Source organism: Berghia stephanieae, chromosome 5 (genome assembly GCF_034508935.2).
Source record: "Berghia stephanieae isolate SIO BIC M18660-M18661 chromosome 5, UCSD_Bste_1.3, whole genome shotgun sequence".
NCBI lineage: Eukaryota > Metazoa > Mollusca > Gastropoda > Nudibranchia > Aeolidiidae > Berghia > Berghia stephanieae.
In genome coordinates, this window is record NC_088364.1 from 52,680,538 (window position 1) to 52,694,730 (window position 14,193).

General features: G+C 34.6%; 1 protein-coding gene across 5 annotated transcripts in view; it reads left to right on the forward strand.

Moving 5' to 3' along the window:
• Positions 1 to 10,618, forward strand: part of LOC144973176 (uncharacterized) — a 70,641-nt gene extending 60,023 nt beyond the window's left edge. For all 5 annotated transcript variants that reach the window (XM_078915300.1, XM_078915301.1, XM_078915302.1 and 2 more), the window contains 2 exons: positions 837 to 1,694; positions 4,941 to 10,618. In XM_078915300.1, coding sequence (XP_078771426.1) covers positions 837 to 1,694; positions 4,941 to 5,389 — 1,307 coding nt within the window. In that variant the 3' untranslated portion in view covers positions 5,390 to 10,618. The remainder of the gene's footprint in view (positions 1 to 836; positions 1,695 to 4,940) is intronic.
• The last annotated feature ends 3,575 nt before the right edge of the window (positions 10,619 to 14,193 follow it).

Here is a 14,193-nt window from a genome sequence, read left to right on the forward strand (position 1 = left end):
TGGCTTCTTCTAGGCATATATATATATATATATATATATAATATATATATATATAATATATATATATATATATATATATATATATATATATATATATATATATATATATTACATAAATATCTTCGTGTGTACGAAAGAACAGAATAGGAGAGAAGATAATGATATACGTATATATATATATATATATATATATATATATATATATATATATATAGAGAGAGAGAGAGAGAGAGAGGGGGGGGGGAGTCCACTCTTTACAATCCCAAATATAATAGCGAATTTTTATAAGGAGAAAATGCATTATCTCTCTGTCGAGCCCTGTTTGAGGAATTTGAAAATTATATTTTCAAAAATATATACCTTGTGAAAGATGTGGGCGCATTGTGTTATTTTATTCTCTATCGTATACAAACCCTATACAATATCCAGGTATAATGGTTGATTGTGCGTAGGCCATAACAACATCTAATGAATCGCAATGAAAAACAAATGTTCCCTGTCTATCTTATCTACAAATAATAATAATAATAATATTAATTCTGGCCGTTGTCCAGTTATGCATTCAGAAACCAGTATTGCTTACTATTGCAATACTACCCAAAACATAACATATTATAGTGATATATTCAAATTATGACATTGCATTTCTTTAAATAAAGAAGAATTAATTACTAATCGAGGTTAACATAATCGGATTCATTCAAATTATAAAGATATGTCATATTTTTTTATGTAGACAATACATCCGAGTCATCGACCCCCGTGGCAGTGATTGCGGTGTTATCTTAATTATGTCCCAATCTCATTCCACTCTTCATTCCCGTGTGTCTTTACAGAGAACCTTTATTCAGATTCAGCCTTCTATGACACACCGGGAAAGAACTATCCAACGATCAATGAGCAGATGAAGTTATGTAAGATCATCGCCAACTCGCTGACGTCACAGGCTAACAGGCGAGCGCGCGGCGCCAAAATGTTCATGAGACGCAAACGTAAATCGACAAAGTGGGTGCATGATGGGCACAGTGAGTGGTCGTCTTCTGCAGGAGATGTGGCGAATATACACGATCTGGATAGCGAGCTTAGCGTTGACGACGGCGGCTCGAAGCCTCTCTTCTACTTCAAGATTCCCAATCTGAAAAATCGAATCTCGAGCGCGGATCGCAAGATGGCGCTGACTCAAGAACAATTCGAGAGGCTCCGATTGAAGTCACACAAGTGTGATCATAAAAATGTCCCGCCGACGACATGCTTCAACATCGTGGAGGATCTCAAGTCAAGCAGGGGGAAAGGTGGTCGGATGTTCGAAAAGCGGAAGGTGAGGGTGGAAAAATATGTAGTCGACGAAAAGAACGCGAGATATGCAAGACCGCATATGAAACTTGAAAACGCCCTGAACACACCCATACGGCAAGAAAAGACTCCCTGGGAGGCGGCAATTCAACATGGCGGCAATGTGGACGCCGCCTTTTCTCACATTGATGAGATGGATAGAAATCAAAAGCTCAACCAAATACTCAAGTATCCTGCGCCCAAGAAGCTCCAATCCCAGCCTAAGCCGAGAGTGTATAACAAGGTGGCGACGCCCTTGTTCCACAGCAATCTAAAGACTGATTCAACCATGACAATGGTTCGTGGAAAGAACTTTAACAGAACAGCACGTGGATGGGGTGGCGGTGGAGAATATCCTGTGGGTGAGTTATTAGCTATAATACATTAATTAAATGCTATATTGTTTTCTTTATTTGCTAGAGATTTAACTCTATATGAAGTGTTAAAGTATCTTTTGTTTCGTATAAGACAAGTGACAATACTGATTATAGCATGCCTTTAAATTTGTTATAACACTAACTAAAAAATTTTGAGCTTTTATACATCGTAATATCCACCAAACTTGCTCAACGCGTTTTACAAAGCTACAGGTTTGTATGTGATCAATTTTCTCTGAATAATTCATTGCACCTTAATCACAACAAATTCTATTTCATTTATCAAAAGCTTTTTGTTTCATTGTAGATAAGAAAGTGAAAACATAATTATTCATACATTTCAAGGATGTTATCTGTGTTCTTAATACATTGTTGATTTAGAGGTGTAATATTTCCTTCTGTGAGATTGCAATGGATATCAAAATTGTACACAAGTGTTAATTGAAACAAATGTTAGAATAGGCCCACTTATAAAAAAACGATTTCGAAATGTGTTGATTTCTGCTTTAATACTTTAATATTATCCAAATCGTTACGGGAAAGTAGGCATCTTGTTGCTAATACTAGATTAATAAAGCTATTCTATAGAATTATCCATTTCATTATACTTTTGAGTTTTTTTTTGCTCAACTTAATTATCACTGATAACAAAACATTGTTGTGATTAACAATAGATAGTATTGAAACCAATTGTGTGCATTTGGCTTGACCACAAACAGATTTTGTTCACCTCTGTGTAAAGTCTGATTTTCTCTTTTGTTGTTGTGTTGTTTAATCTTAGTTGGATTTTATAGAAAGTACTCTTCACTTTTCAGTCGCCAACGTCCTATCGAAATGTTGGCAAACAATTCTTGCAAAAGAAATCGGAATAACTTTGAGCTCAGTAAGCCCTCGTGGCTCTAATGGATGACTCATTCATACTGTATAACGATAGGCAGAAAACGTATAGATATACGGTTACTCTTTTCAACATTTCGAAATTAATATAACGCTAACTTATCGCCAAATGTTGCAAATTAATTCAAAACATTTCTTTTATGAGCCAAGTGTTAATAAGTACATGTCTAGCATTATTGATGTCATCAGTAGTTTATCACAAACCAATTATCCTAATAGAATGTTTACCCTATATCACGAGATTAGTTCTCGTTTAGTTCATTAAAAAAATTAATACACACATTATTAATAATAGGTTTGACCCTGGATAAAGTGTTATTATTTTGGCGCCCATTGCCAAGATGGCTTGTCTCGTAAATCTTTATTCAATTTCTATCTTTATTTTCCTTTTCTGAATTCGTTGCTTATGTCAGACTATTTGGGTCATTAAAATAATCAAACGGTAGATACAATATAACAGTGCAGGTAGAAAAAAATCGCCTAGCAGCTAAAGATCTCCTGTATGAAATTCATGGAAAGATTATTCCACGTAAAAGTGACAAATTAGAGAGCAGGCACTGGTGTAAGATAACGATCTGAAAAAGTTTGTATGAAATATTGCCAGATAAAGCAAAGGGAAAAGAAGAAGAAGCAAAAAAAAATTCCCAGAAACGCAGGCCGGGATCGAACCACAGATCTCTCTTCCTGTCTCCGCATTGTCTGCTACTGTTTCATGCACACTTTTTCAGATCTTTAATTCCATGTAGCATGTTTAGAGAATAGATTAATGAAGCATTGTGAAGAGCCATTAAACACGATGAAATGCAGACATGCGACTTATTTTTTAAATCAGCGTATCCAACTACGCGCCCAGAGCCTGGTTTATATAGCGGGATAACTGCACTTAAAATATGTAAATTATTATTATTATTATTATTATTATTATTATTATTATTATTATTATTATTATTATTATTATTATTATTATTATTATTATTATTATTATTATTATTATTATTATTATTATATTATTATTATATTATTATTATTATTATTATTATTATTATTATATTATTATTATTATTATTAATTATTATTATTATTATTATTATTATTATTATTATTATTATTATTAATATTTATGTCATGTGAGACATCGAAATGTGTTTTTACCCTACGATATTTTCATGTCTCAATCATCTATTATAGTATTTATAACACATTTATTGATTTCATATCTATTCCAAACTTGCAACCTGATTACTCTCTCTTTGTGCCTCTCTCCATCTCTCTCTCTCTCTCTCTCTCTCTCTCTCTCTCTCTCTCTCTCACTCACTCTCTCTCTCTCGCACACGCGAGTACATGGCAATTAGAATACTGTACTTCACACTTGAGTAAGCCCTGATGTAATGCATGGTTGGTATATTTATATATGAGGTGAAGGGTTAATAATCAGACGGAGGGTTGGATTGGGTGAGTGTATATGATGGCATGGCAAGCCAATTGCCTTTGAATCCAGGCGATATTAGGTTCAAATCCCAGAGAAGGCATTCTCATTTTCTCGTTAAAATTGATATTATCGTTTTAATAGATTAGTCCCATAAAGCATATCCGCAGATAGAATAGATAAAATTTGACGATGTTTTTTTTTAATCTTAGAAGGGGCATTTAACTTTAGCATTGAAACTTCGCAATTGACTGAATCTAGTTAGGATAATAGCAGAAAAGACAAAGCGCTGCCTTAAGAATTATTTATAATATTTCATTTTAAGTCCCCCTCGTTTGTGGACAAGATAATAAATGGAATTGACCTGTTAAAATAACGTCCTGGTTGTCATTTAGTCTGACGACAAATTCAAGATCATCTTTAAATTAGTCAGGTAATCATGAGCTGTTTGTTAGACGTCGCTTTGTTATTTTGTCATGATTATGAGTTTTTATTGTGTTATGTCATCATTTTGACAATAATTACGTTATTTAATAAAACTATCGGATTGAGACGAAGAGGATTAGAGACAATAGCTGAGGCTTTGGCCGGAAAAAATAAGAAAGGACTCAAATCTTATCATAGGCTACTGTAGCCAAAATGGGGTAAAATCAGATTCAAGGATTTAATTCATGTAGTACCAGATAAACAAAGAGCTAAATTAATGTCTCTTTCGACTCTGATGTATTATTTGTAGTTATTCTTTGGGATATGTCCCTCTTCTATCTAGCACGACATCTTCCATCTTGTTGTATTTGTCTCTGCTCCGCATTTCTGACTTTAATTTAAATTTGAGTCGAAATACCTTCCAACGAATTAAATCATATTTTTTATTTTTTATTTTTTATATTTTTTTATTTTCACTCTAGCTGAAAAGCTCTTGACCGTGCCGGCGCCTGTGAAGAAGACTTCATCTCCTTCCGTTGTCTCGGCTCCAGGACCTTTGCTGACAAACACGCCCAACTATGGAGATTACAACCCCAAAATTAAGGCGTGGCAATCTCCAGGCACATCCCCCTACGTCTCATCCGCTTCCTCCAACTTAAAGGGGCAGCAACAGCAGCAAGCATCATGGGGACACCAATCCTGGCATCCTGATATGCACCAAACTCAGCGACCCCTCAATTCGTCGGACAGATGGAGGTCACAAGATGATATCCACATGCGTCCAAAAAGTTGGGTGTCCGATAACTTTGATGCAAGTCAGTACAAGGACGAGTATGACTATACTTACGTTCCTGTGGATTACAAGTTTTCCGATGATTACCCTTCTTCACCCGCGTATAAACAGCCTATAATACCTGGTACTGATTTGTGATTTGGTTTAAATAGAAATAGATTATAAAACTGATGTCAATTCGCAGAGATTACAAGTTCTATTTTAAATGTATGTTTATTCATATGTATAAAAAGCGTTTGTTCCCGAAAATTAATGAAAGACTATAAATTCTAGATTAGATAACGTAATTTGAAATTCTGTCAATAAAAAGAAAACTAAACTGTAATAAACATCAATTATATAAATTATTGACTTCTGAGATCAGACGATCAATATTAATATCATTTTAGAATTGAACCATGTTATCAAAATCATGTCCAATGTTTGTCTATAAATCGTTTTCTGACTTATACATTACTAATGTGTAGGATCAAACTTTAAAATAAAACTCACAGTTTTGAACAATAATGTAAAAGGAGAAACAAATGTTGTTTTTTTTTTGGCTTTTTTTTGAAAAATAATATAAACAGCGTTTGGACAATGGTGTGTAATAAGAAAAACCAATTTGATCCACATAATGATAGATCATTTTCAAGGGGGAAAAAAAGAAATTCCAACAAAACGGCACCTATAGAATGTTATATTTCCAGGAACACTTTTCCTTCGTAATCGCTAAGATTTCAAGGAAATGATTTTGACCTTATCGAAAAAGAAATCAATTGGAACATATTACCATCAAAAGCCTCATAATGACATCAATTATTAAACCAATCACATGGACTCAAGATAGAATTATAACACTGCTTTATATACATTGTACTGAATTGTAAAATTATTTTGAAAAGATGGAGTGGATTATTGAATTATGTTGTCATTGTTATATCTTTTCAGTTGATATGTCCCGTTTGAAGACCCTTCATTTCCTTTCCTCAGATGATTCAATAATCAATAGAATCGTATACACTTAAAGATTGATCACATTTTGCATCTTATCATTATCATCATCATCCTCATCATCATCATCATCATCATCATCATCATCATCATCATCATCATCATCGTCGTCGTCGTCGTCGTCGCCGCCGTCGTCCTCTTCCATCATCATCATTATCATCACGATGGTCATCATTCTACACGGTAGATGTTTGATTCACATGTAGATATTCATAGATCACTAAATATCACTAGATCACTAAAATAATCGCGGGTCACCATATTATAAGAAAATCATTATAGACAACAATTATAGACAATAGAACATACGTATTGCCGTGTCTTCATTTAACATTGATGGAAAATAAACAACAGTTTCCAAACTACCCATTAAGGGAATCATATTTTAGACCATTAGCCTGATTGATAAAGAGAAAATTATAAGTTATTTTCACGTGTGATTAATTCAAATAATTTAATCAATTACGGTCTTATCAATCATTCGTCAGGTTGTGATTGTGAAATTATTTTATTTAGCCCGTATGCATTTATATTTTATTTTCTATATCTGTTTTACACAATCAAAGTATCCCATTTGTGATAAGAGGAAATGATACTGCATCTAGGTGTGTTAAAACGCAAACTTCCTTTTACGTTACTATCTTTTAGATAAATATATGTTTTGAATGATTTGTAAATATGTAGAATTTTTATGAATTTTACAAGTATTTTTATAATATTTGATAATTGAAGGCAGTATACATTTAATAATAATTAGTTAATACCCGTTCGTTAAACGGCGTTTTAAAAATATAGTTTGACAATTCATGACATAAGTAAACTACTGACCAGCGATAATGAGACAATCCGTTCATCCTGGGACTGCCTGGCAGCCTCTAGACGTCCTCTCTTCCTCCTACCACTGCGTTCAGTGCGTGCTATATTAATTATACATTAATGGCATCGTGCAATGATTTTCGGTAAACCCGTGTATGTTTTCTGTAGAAAAAAAGAAAGAGTCCATTCTAAAGAGAAAGGTTTTTAAAATCGTAAACTCAATGTAAGAACCCCGTTGGGAAAATGTTACCTATCGGACTACTTAACTCGATGTATGAACCCCGCGGGGAAAATGTTACCTGTCGGATTACTTAACTCGATGTAAGATCCCCGCGGGGAAAATGTTACCTATCGGACTACTTAACTCGATGTAAGAACCCCGTGGGGAAAATGTTACCTGTCGGACTACTTTGTAGACTCGAAGACTGTCGTGGAAAATAAAACAACAACTTTGCAACTGATTATATCAACCTTATAAATAAATAAATACATAAACACCCTTCAGAGAATTTTAGGATAGGAGATAAGCTGAAGACTTCATGCCGTGTTAACAGAACTATGAGAATGAATAATGACTCTAGATTTACATCAATGTTTTATTTATTGCAAAGTGTTACCTGTTTACTAGAGATTTCGTTAGACTATATAATAAAGCAAAGAATTAACAAAAGCGGATATTTTGTGATATGGGCGGATATTCACATCATACATGCTTTTGTTTATACGTCCCAGCATCACAATTTAGATTATTGTGTAAAATAGAACAATGTCTTGAAATGATCAAAATAATAACATCTTTTGGCCTACAAAAATAAAAACGGGGGATCTATTGAAGAAAGCTGACTGCCCTAGCAATGAAAGCCAAAAAATAAATAAAAAAAATTAATAAGCAGATTGCGTTGGATGGGTCATGTGGACAGAATGAAAAAGGGGTCACTTCCCCCACCACAGCCCTGTACTTGACAGTAGATGGGAAGAGAAAGCGAGGGAGACTCAATGAAATTTGGCGAAGGACCATGGAAAAAGAAGTAAAGGAAGCAGGCCTGTTCTGGAAAACAGCCACCGCAAAAACAGCCGACCACAAAAAATGGAGATGTCTGGTGGATACCCTATGTGCCTCGAGGCCGGAAGAGAATTCCAGACTCTATAATATACAGTACCAATAATCTGATGCAAAATGATGTGAAAAAGTTTCTTCTCTACTTTTTGAAGCTGAATTTCCCTGCATTTATCTGAAACATGGCAAGTAAGAAACGAAATGATACGGTATAAGGTTTCCATTCTGTTCCAGCACATAATATTTAGTACTTGGACGTCTAATATTATTTTGAAGATCTGAAAAAGTAAAAGTGTGTTTGAAATATTGCCAGAAAAAGCAAGGGTGAAAAATACTTAAAACACTTTTTCATATCTTTATCTTACACCAGTGTCTGCTCCCTAATGTGTCACTTTAATATTATTTTGTTACGTACTGTATTTTGCCCACTCTATTTAATTACTCAATAGTATTGTCGAATCTAGTCATCACTAGAACGTTTCTTAACTACCTGTAGTAAATGTTCCAAACCTCCATTGTTTTGTTCGATTGCACCCTTGTCTTTCACTAAGTATGAATATTTTGATTAATTTATTTTTCCGTTTAAATCTAGTTTTATTAAAACGGACGTATCTATACTCAAATTTGATCAATGTTGAACACACGTGAATTGAATTAGATGTGCTCTCTTTACATGTGTAAATGATAAACTGTGTAGAGTTGTCATAATAAGAAGGCATATCATTTTTTGTGTGGCATTTAGAAATCTAAATCGTGTACCATTTATCGCTGAGTGTAACTTAAAAGACTTGATGACTCTTTGTTTGAGCTTGTAAATTGGAACCAAAGAATTTATTACCTTAGAAATGTATCTCTCTTGGAGAATTATCTCTTTGTTTGGATGGACGCCTTTTCATCATCTTATCAGTATCAATTCAAATACTACTTTTCTCCTTTTGCCTAATAACCTATCTACACATTAGGAAGCTCGTATTATAATTTATTTTTATATAAATCGATTTGTTCCTCCTCCATGTGCCTTATTTCATGTAATATCACGTTGTCATTTATTTGAATATTCAAAAATTGACTGATGCTGATGGGAGTATAGTTATATTATAGATTATATTTCATTTTTATGTGTGTGTGTGAAAATGTTTTGAGTATGAAATCAAAAACTCTACAATATATCAAAAACATCACAGTTATATTTTTTTTAGCTCACGTGTAACCTTTATGTATATATTAACATTGTAGTACAGATTTAGGGCCTGTGCAAACATCAAGATACAAAAATATAATCTTAGTTCACACGTGATTTCCTTGGATTCGAGAGAAACAATAACAAGAATGTCACATTAGATAACTTTAGTGTGTGTGTGCTGTAGATGCATTTTCATGAACTGTAAAGGTAAACTTGGTTCCATATTCGGACTTTTCAATCAGAATCTCTATATCATACTCATGGATGATGCGACTTTAAAAAAGGCTGGCGACCGATGAAGATGGCTATAATATTATGATTGATAACAGTTTTGATCGATGATGAAATACAGCCACACCATTACATGAAGACCATGTTGTGAAGGGTTGCCAGAGCAATTTTACTAAATAATGACAAACATGTCGCAGAAATATGCCAAACGGTATTATAAAAATATCAATTCCAGTTATCAAATTTTCTGCTACTATGAGCATAAAAGCGATCTTAATAAATAAAATGGGTAGATAAACATTTATTTTCTTATCTTGCTACCAAGAATAAACATCTTGATTATCTTGATTTATTGTAATTTTACCCTCGACTTGTAGCTTTAAGAATAAACATTTATATATTATGTTAAACTAGTGTTACTTTGTCGGTTGAATTGGTGAAATTATGTGATTTTTTAAAATGCGAAAATGTGCCGAAATACCAAACTCAATTTTTCCGTGAGGAACGCCCCCCCCCCCCCCCCCCACACACACAAAAGAGACAATAAAAACGCCAAAATTGGGCAATGCAAACGCCAACTTGTAAGCCCTGAGGTTTATCCTAAATCGTCTGAGACAAAATTCATAACACAAAATAGCACAACCTTGGCTATTTGTAACTAAAAATTACATATTAAGTTGAGAAAATTGCTCAAATGTTATTTCTTTAAGCGCTTATAAATATCAATATCTCAACTATCAGTTTATAAGTGTAAATTTTGGTCAATTTCTAAAGAAAAAATATACCCGACTTAGTTTCAAGCTAGAATCAAGAAAAGATGTGCCAATCTCGCAGAATTTCTTTTTAAATCTTACACATAGCAGTTCACAAAACACAAAAGTGCAATAGTTTGATTGCGCCTATTCATTTCATCAAAATTACATGTCTTTACTGAGTGCTATATTGATTTACATTTTAAGTTTTAAGCACACTCCTATTTTTTTTAAATATATAAAACAAAAACAGAACCTCATTTCATTTGTTGATGTTCTTTGAAAGTTTTAGTTGTTTTCACGAGTGTCCTGCATTGAATAAAAATAAATAAATATGTACTGCCTTGTATATTATTTAATTGAAAATAATAAAAAGGAAATCCCCTTTACGGCGGGATAACTTTGATCTCCTGGGTCTGGGAGGGGGGGGGGGGGGGGGGGGGGGGTGGGGGGAGGGAAGGGATGCTAAATCATTCATTTATGTTATGTGCTACTTTGCTTCATGTCATGCGTCCCTTGTATGTGGCTTTCTGTTCTTGTTCTTAAATAAGACCATTTGGTTTTGCCCAGGTCCTTTCTATGATCTCTTGCTGAGAGGGAGGCAGTTAGATGGATGAAATAAGAAAATATGGGGTATCCTCTAAACCTCTCTCTCTCTCTCTCTCTCTCTCTCTCTCTCTCTCTCTCTCTCTCTCTCCCACTATATGCTGTACAATATACTTAATACTTGTAAAGTCAAGTGAGCTTGGTAAGTGACAAGATGAATGAATCAATTGCAGATCATGATCATGACAGCAGCTTACTATACAATGCTAAGGTGCGGCTATGTAGTCTTGTGGTATGAAACTCGCTTTCGGATCGGACGGTCCTGGGTCAAAGATACTTTGTAAAGCGCTTTGAGTTTAGTGGATATTGTGCGATATGAAAGCTCACGTTTAAAAAAAAAGATTATCTGCCCATCTCCAAAAACTACTGGTCATTGCGATTGTTCCTTGGACAAGCCACATGAAAGATATTGCTAAACTCGACTCAGGTTTAAGTAATGGCTAAAGGCAATGACGAAATCAGCGGAGGCAGCTAGTAAAGATTTTTTGCGTAACAGGCAACTTGCACTGTATGGAATGGGTAAATGTTCCATATGTCTTAAACTGGGATTTAAATAATATAAATCGCGTTTGAATATGTTCTAGAAAAGGCTTTATCAAAGTCTATACGAAAAGTCCCGTGCTCAAATTAGGGTCTTAATGAATCAACGGGTATTGACAATGTATTCAACAACGGCATTTCGTCTTAATTAGCTATTCGACTTCACGAAGTATCAGGTATGAGAGTTTTTGCCAAGATGAGGGTCATTTAAATCGATTGATATTTGAAGGACGAGTGTTCTGGCCAATACGAGTTTTTCCAGCGTACAGCAGTAAACTGGTTAACTGACCATAATCAAGTTTAGAATCTGAAAGATGTGAATTGATGAAATGCGAGATAGAACAGTGAGAAAAGAACTAGAAAAAAATTCCAACAAATAAAACCAGCTTTTATAAAATCAGCATTTCTCGACTGGAGATTGAAACTCAGACCTCATAATTAATGGTCAGACGCGCTTTCATTACCCCTAAAGAAGTTACCTGATAGTTGAAGCGACTTTATGCTACTATTCCTCTCATTTCAAGAATTGCGTCCGATATGCTGTAAACTTTTTCTGCCCTTTTGAAAAGACTGATAAAAGCCGGCACTCGAGCAAGATTACAATTTGAAAAGTTTCAGGTAAACTCTCACTTTTAAAAATCCAGTCACCCATTTTAACCTATAAGCGGGTAGTCTGGAAATGATTAAATTTAGAACTAATGGAACACTTTATATAAAACATATTGTAGCATTTTGTCTACATTTTGTAGAAATTTAACTCCATTGGTTTTTTGTTTTGGTTTTTTAAAAGGTTTTACAGCGCTTGCAACACGTTTAGGTCATTTCAGCGCCTGCGAAAAGGAAGAAAATGAGATAGTTTTAAAATGTTGTAGATTTACAATTACAGCACACAAGAAAAGGTAAGTCAAAGGGGAAGGGTTCACATTGGGGAAAGAGATTCCAAGAGAGAATTATCGGTGTACTTAGTTTGAGATCACCTAACAGTCTCATCAAGACACAAGCACAGGTCCCCACCAGGGGGAAAACACTCAAATGTTTATAAACCCTTTTATTTATTTAAAACCAAAACATGGAGAGATGATTTACAAAGGAAAAACTAATACCTCCCAAAACTATAACTATACAATTGACAGTTTTCCTTCCAGTCAATGACTCAGACCAGGGCTAGGACAAAACTGAGTAATCCCATTCCAAGACAAAGACGGAAAGCAACTCGGAAAACAGATATAAGGGGATAGAAGAAACGGCGTGACCTCCTGCCCACCATGGGAGGTCAAAGACCCCACCCAGATTTAACTCTCTCCTTCCCGACCATTTTCAGGATTTTTGATGAAATGTCACACCCACCCAACACAAAATCTGACTTTTTTACACTTAAACTCAAAAGCAATTAGTAAAACTTGAGGTTTAAACTTTAGCTTTTATATAGCGCAATATCCACTAAACGTGCTCAAAGCGGACGGAGAAAACGCTGTTAACGGCCAGGTACTCATTTTACACCTGAGTATGGTGAGAGAATGTGAGTAAAGAGCCTTTTTCAAGGACTCAACAATGCGCCGAGCGAGACTCGAACCCAGGACCTTCCGATCCGAAAGCTAGTCTCATACCACAAGACCACATCGCCGCATAAGTACATACTATACATAATGTTGTGCAGCAAAGCGAGCATTACAAAACAATATTACGTTTTTTATGAATAGTATTTCAAAGATTTATCACCAAATTTTGTTCTTTACAGAGTTGTGAAATCTGAACATGAAAAATGTTCATTGTATCATTTGTTACAAATGTGACGATGTTCCTATATTTGGTAAGAACAGGGTTAAAATGGTTTGCTTTCCTTTGAAGATGGGGGTCGTTCAGAGCAAAGTTCTTGCACACCCGGGAGGTAATAGGGGGGCAAACATCATTTGGGGACAACGTATCCTAAAATCATTGTTCCACTCAACCCCGGTCCCAATTTAAAGGCTGTTGTTTTAAAAGGGTCATGCCTTGATATTGAATTATAAAGGCCGCAAAAACGAAGGTGGTTTTGGGGGGAAAACTCTTTACAAAAAAGGTATCTCCATGTCGTAAAAAAAATTCTTGTAAAAAATTTTATTTTTAAAAAAAAAAAGGGGGAAGTAAAAAAAAAAAACAAAAGTGTTACATTATTTTTTTAATGACAAATCTTTTTAACCCGATGATTGGACAGTAGGGGAAAACAATCGAGTGAAAAATTGGTCGTCACAGGTTTTTTTTTTTTCAACGTGTTGGGTTTCGGGGTCAGTATTTTAAAGATTTATGAAATTTTTGTTGATTTTGGGGTGTAAAAAGGGGTGGGGGTTTTTTTTTTGTCAAGGTAAGTATTTGTTCCCAATTTTTCCCCTACCACCCCAAAGCAGTCCTTTAAAAACCATAAATCCCAAAAGGATTCAATAGGCTGATGTCATATCCCCCCGCAACCCGAGTTGGTTCTAAACAAAGAAAATTGGTACTTTTTTTCTTCTGCTGGCTAAAACTTTTTCACAGGGCATGTGATCAAATGTATAAAAGTAAAAAAGGGTTAGATTTTTTAAGTTTTTTCTCTCTTGATACCCCTTTTAGCTGTTTAGAGAAGTATTTCTTTTTGGGGTCCCCCATTGGTTCCCATAGTTTAGAACTTTGTCGTAAAGGGTTTTTTATGCGTCATTACGAGGGAAGTGACGTCACGACCGTTGAAGCCTATTGAGCCGTGTGTATTTCAAATAGACAATAGTGATTGATTTTCACTCTTTGGATAGGG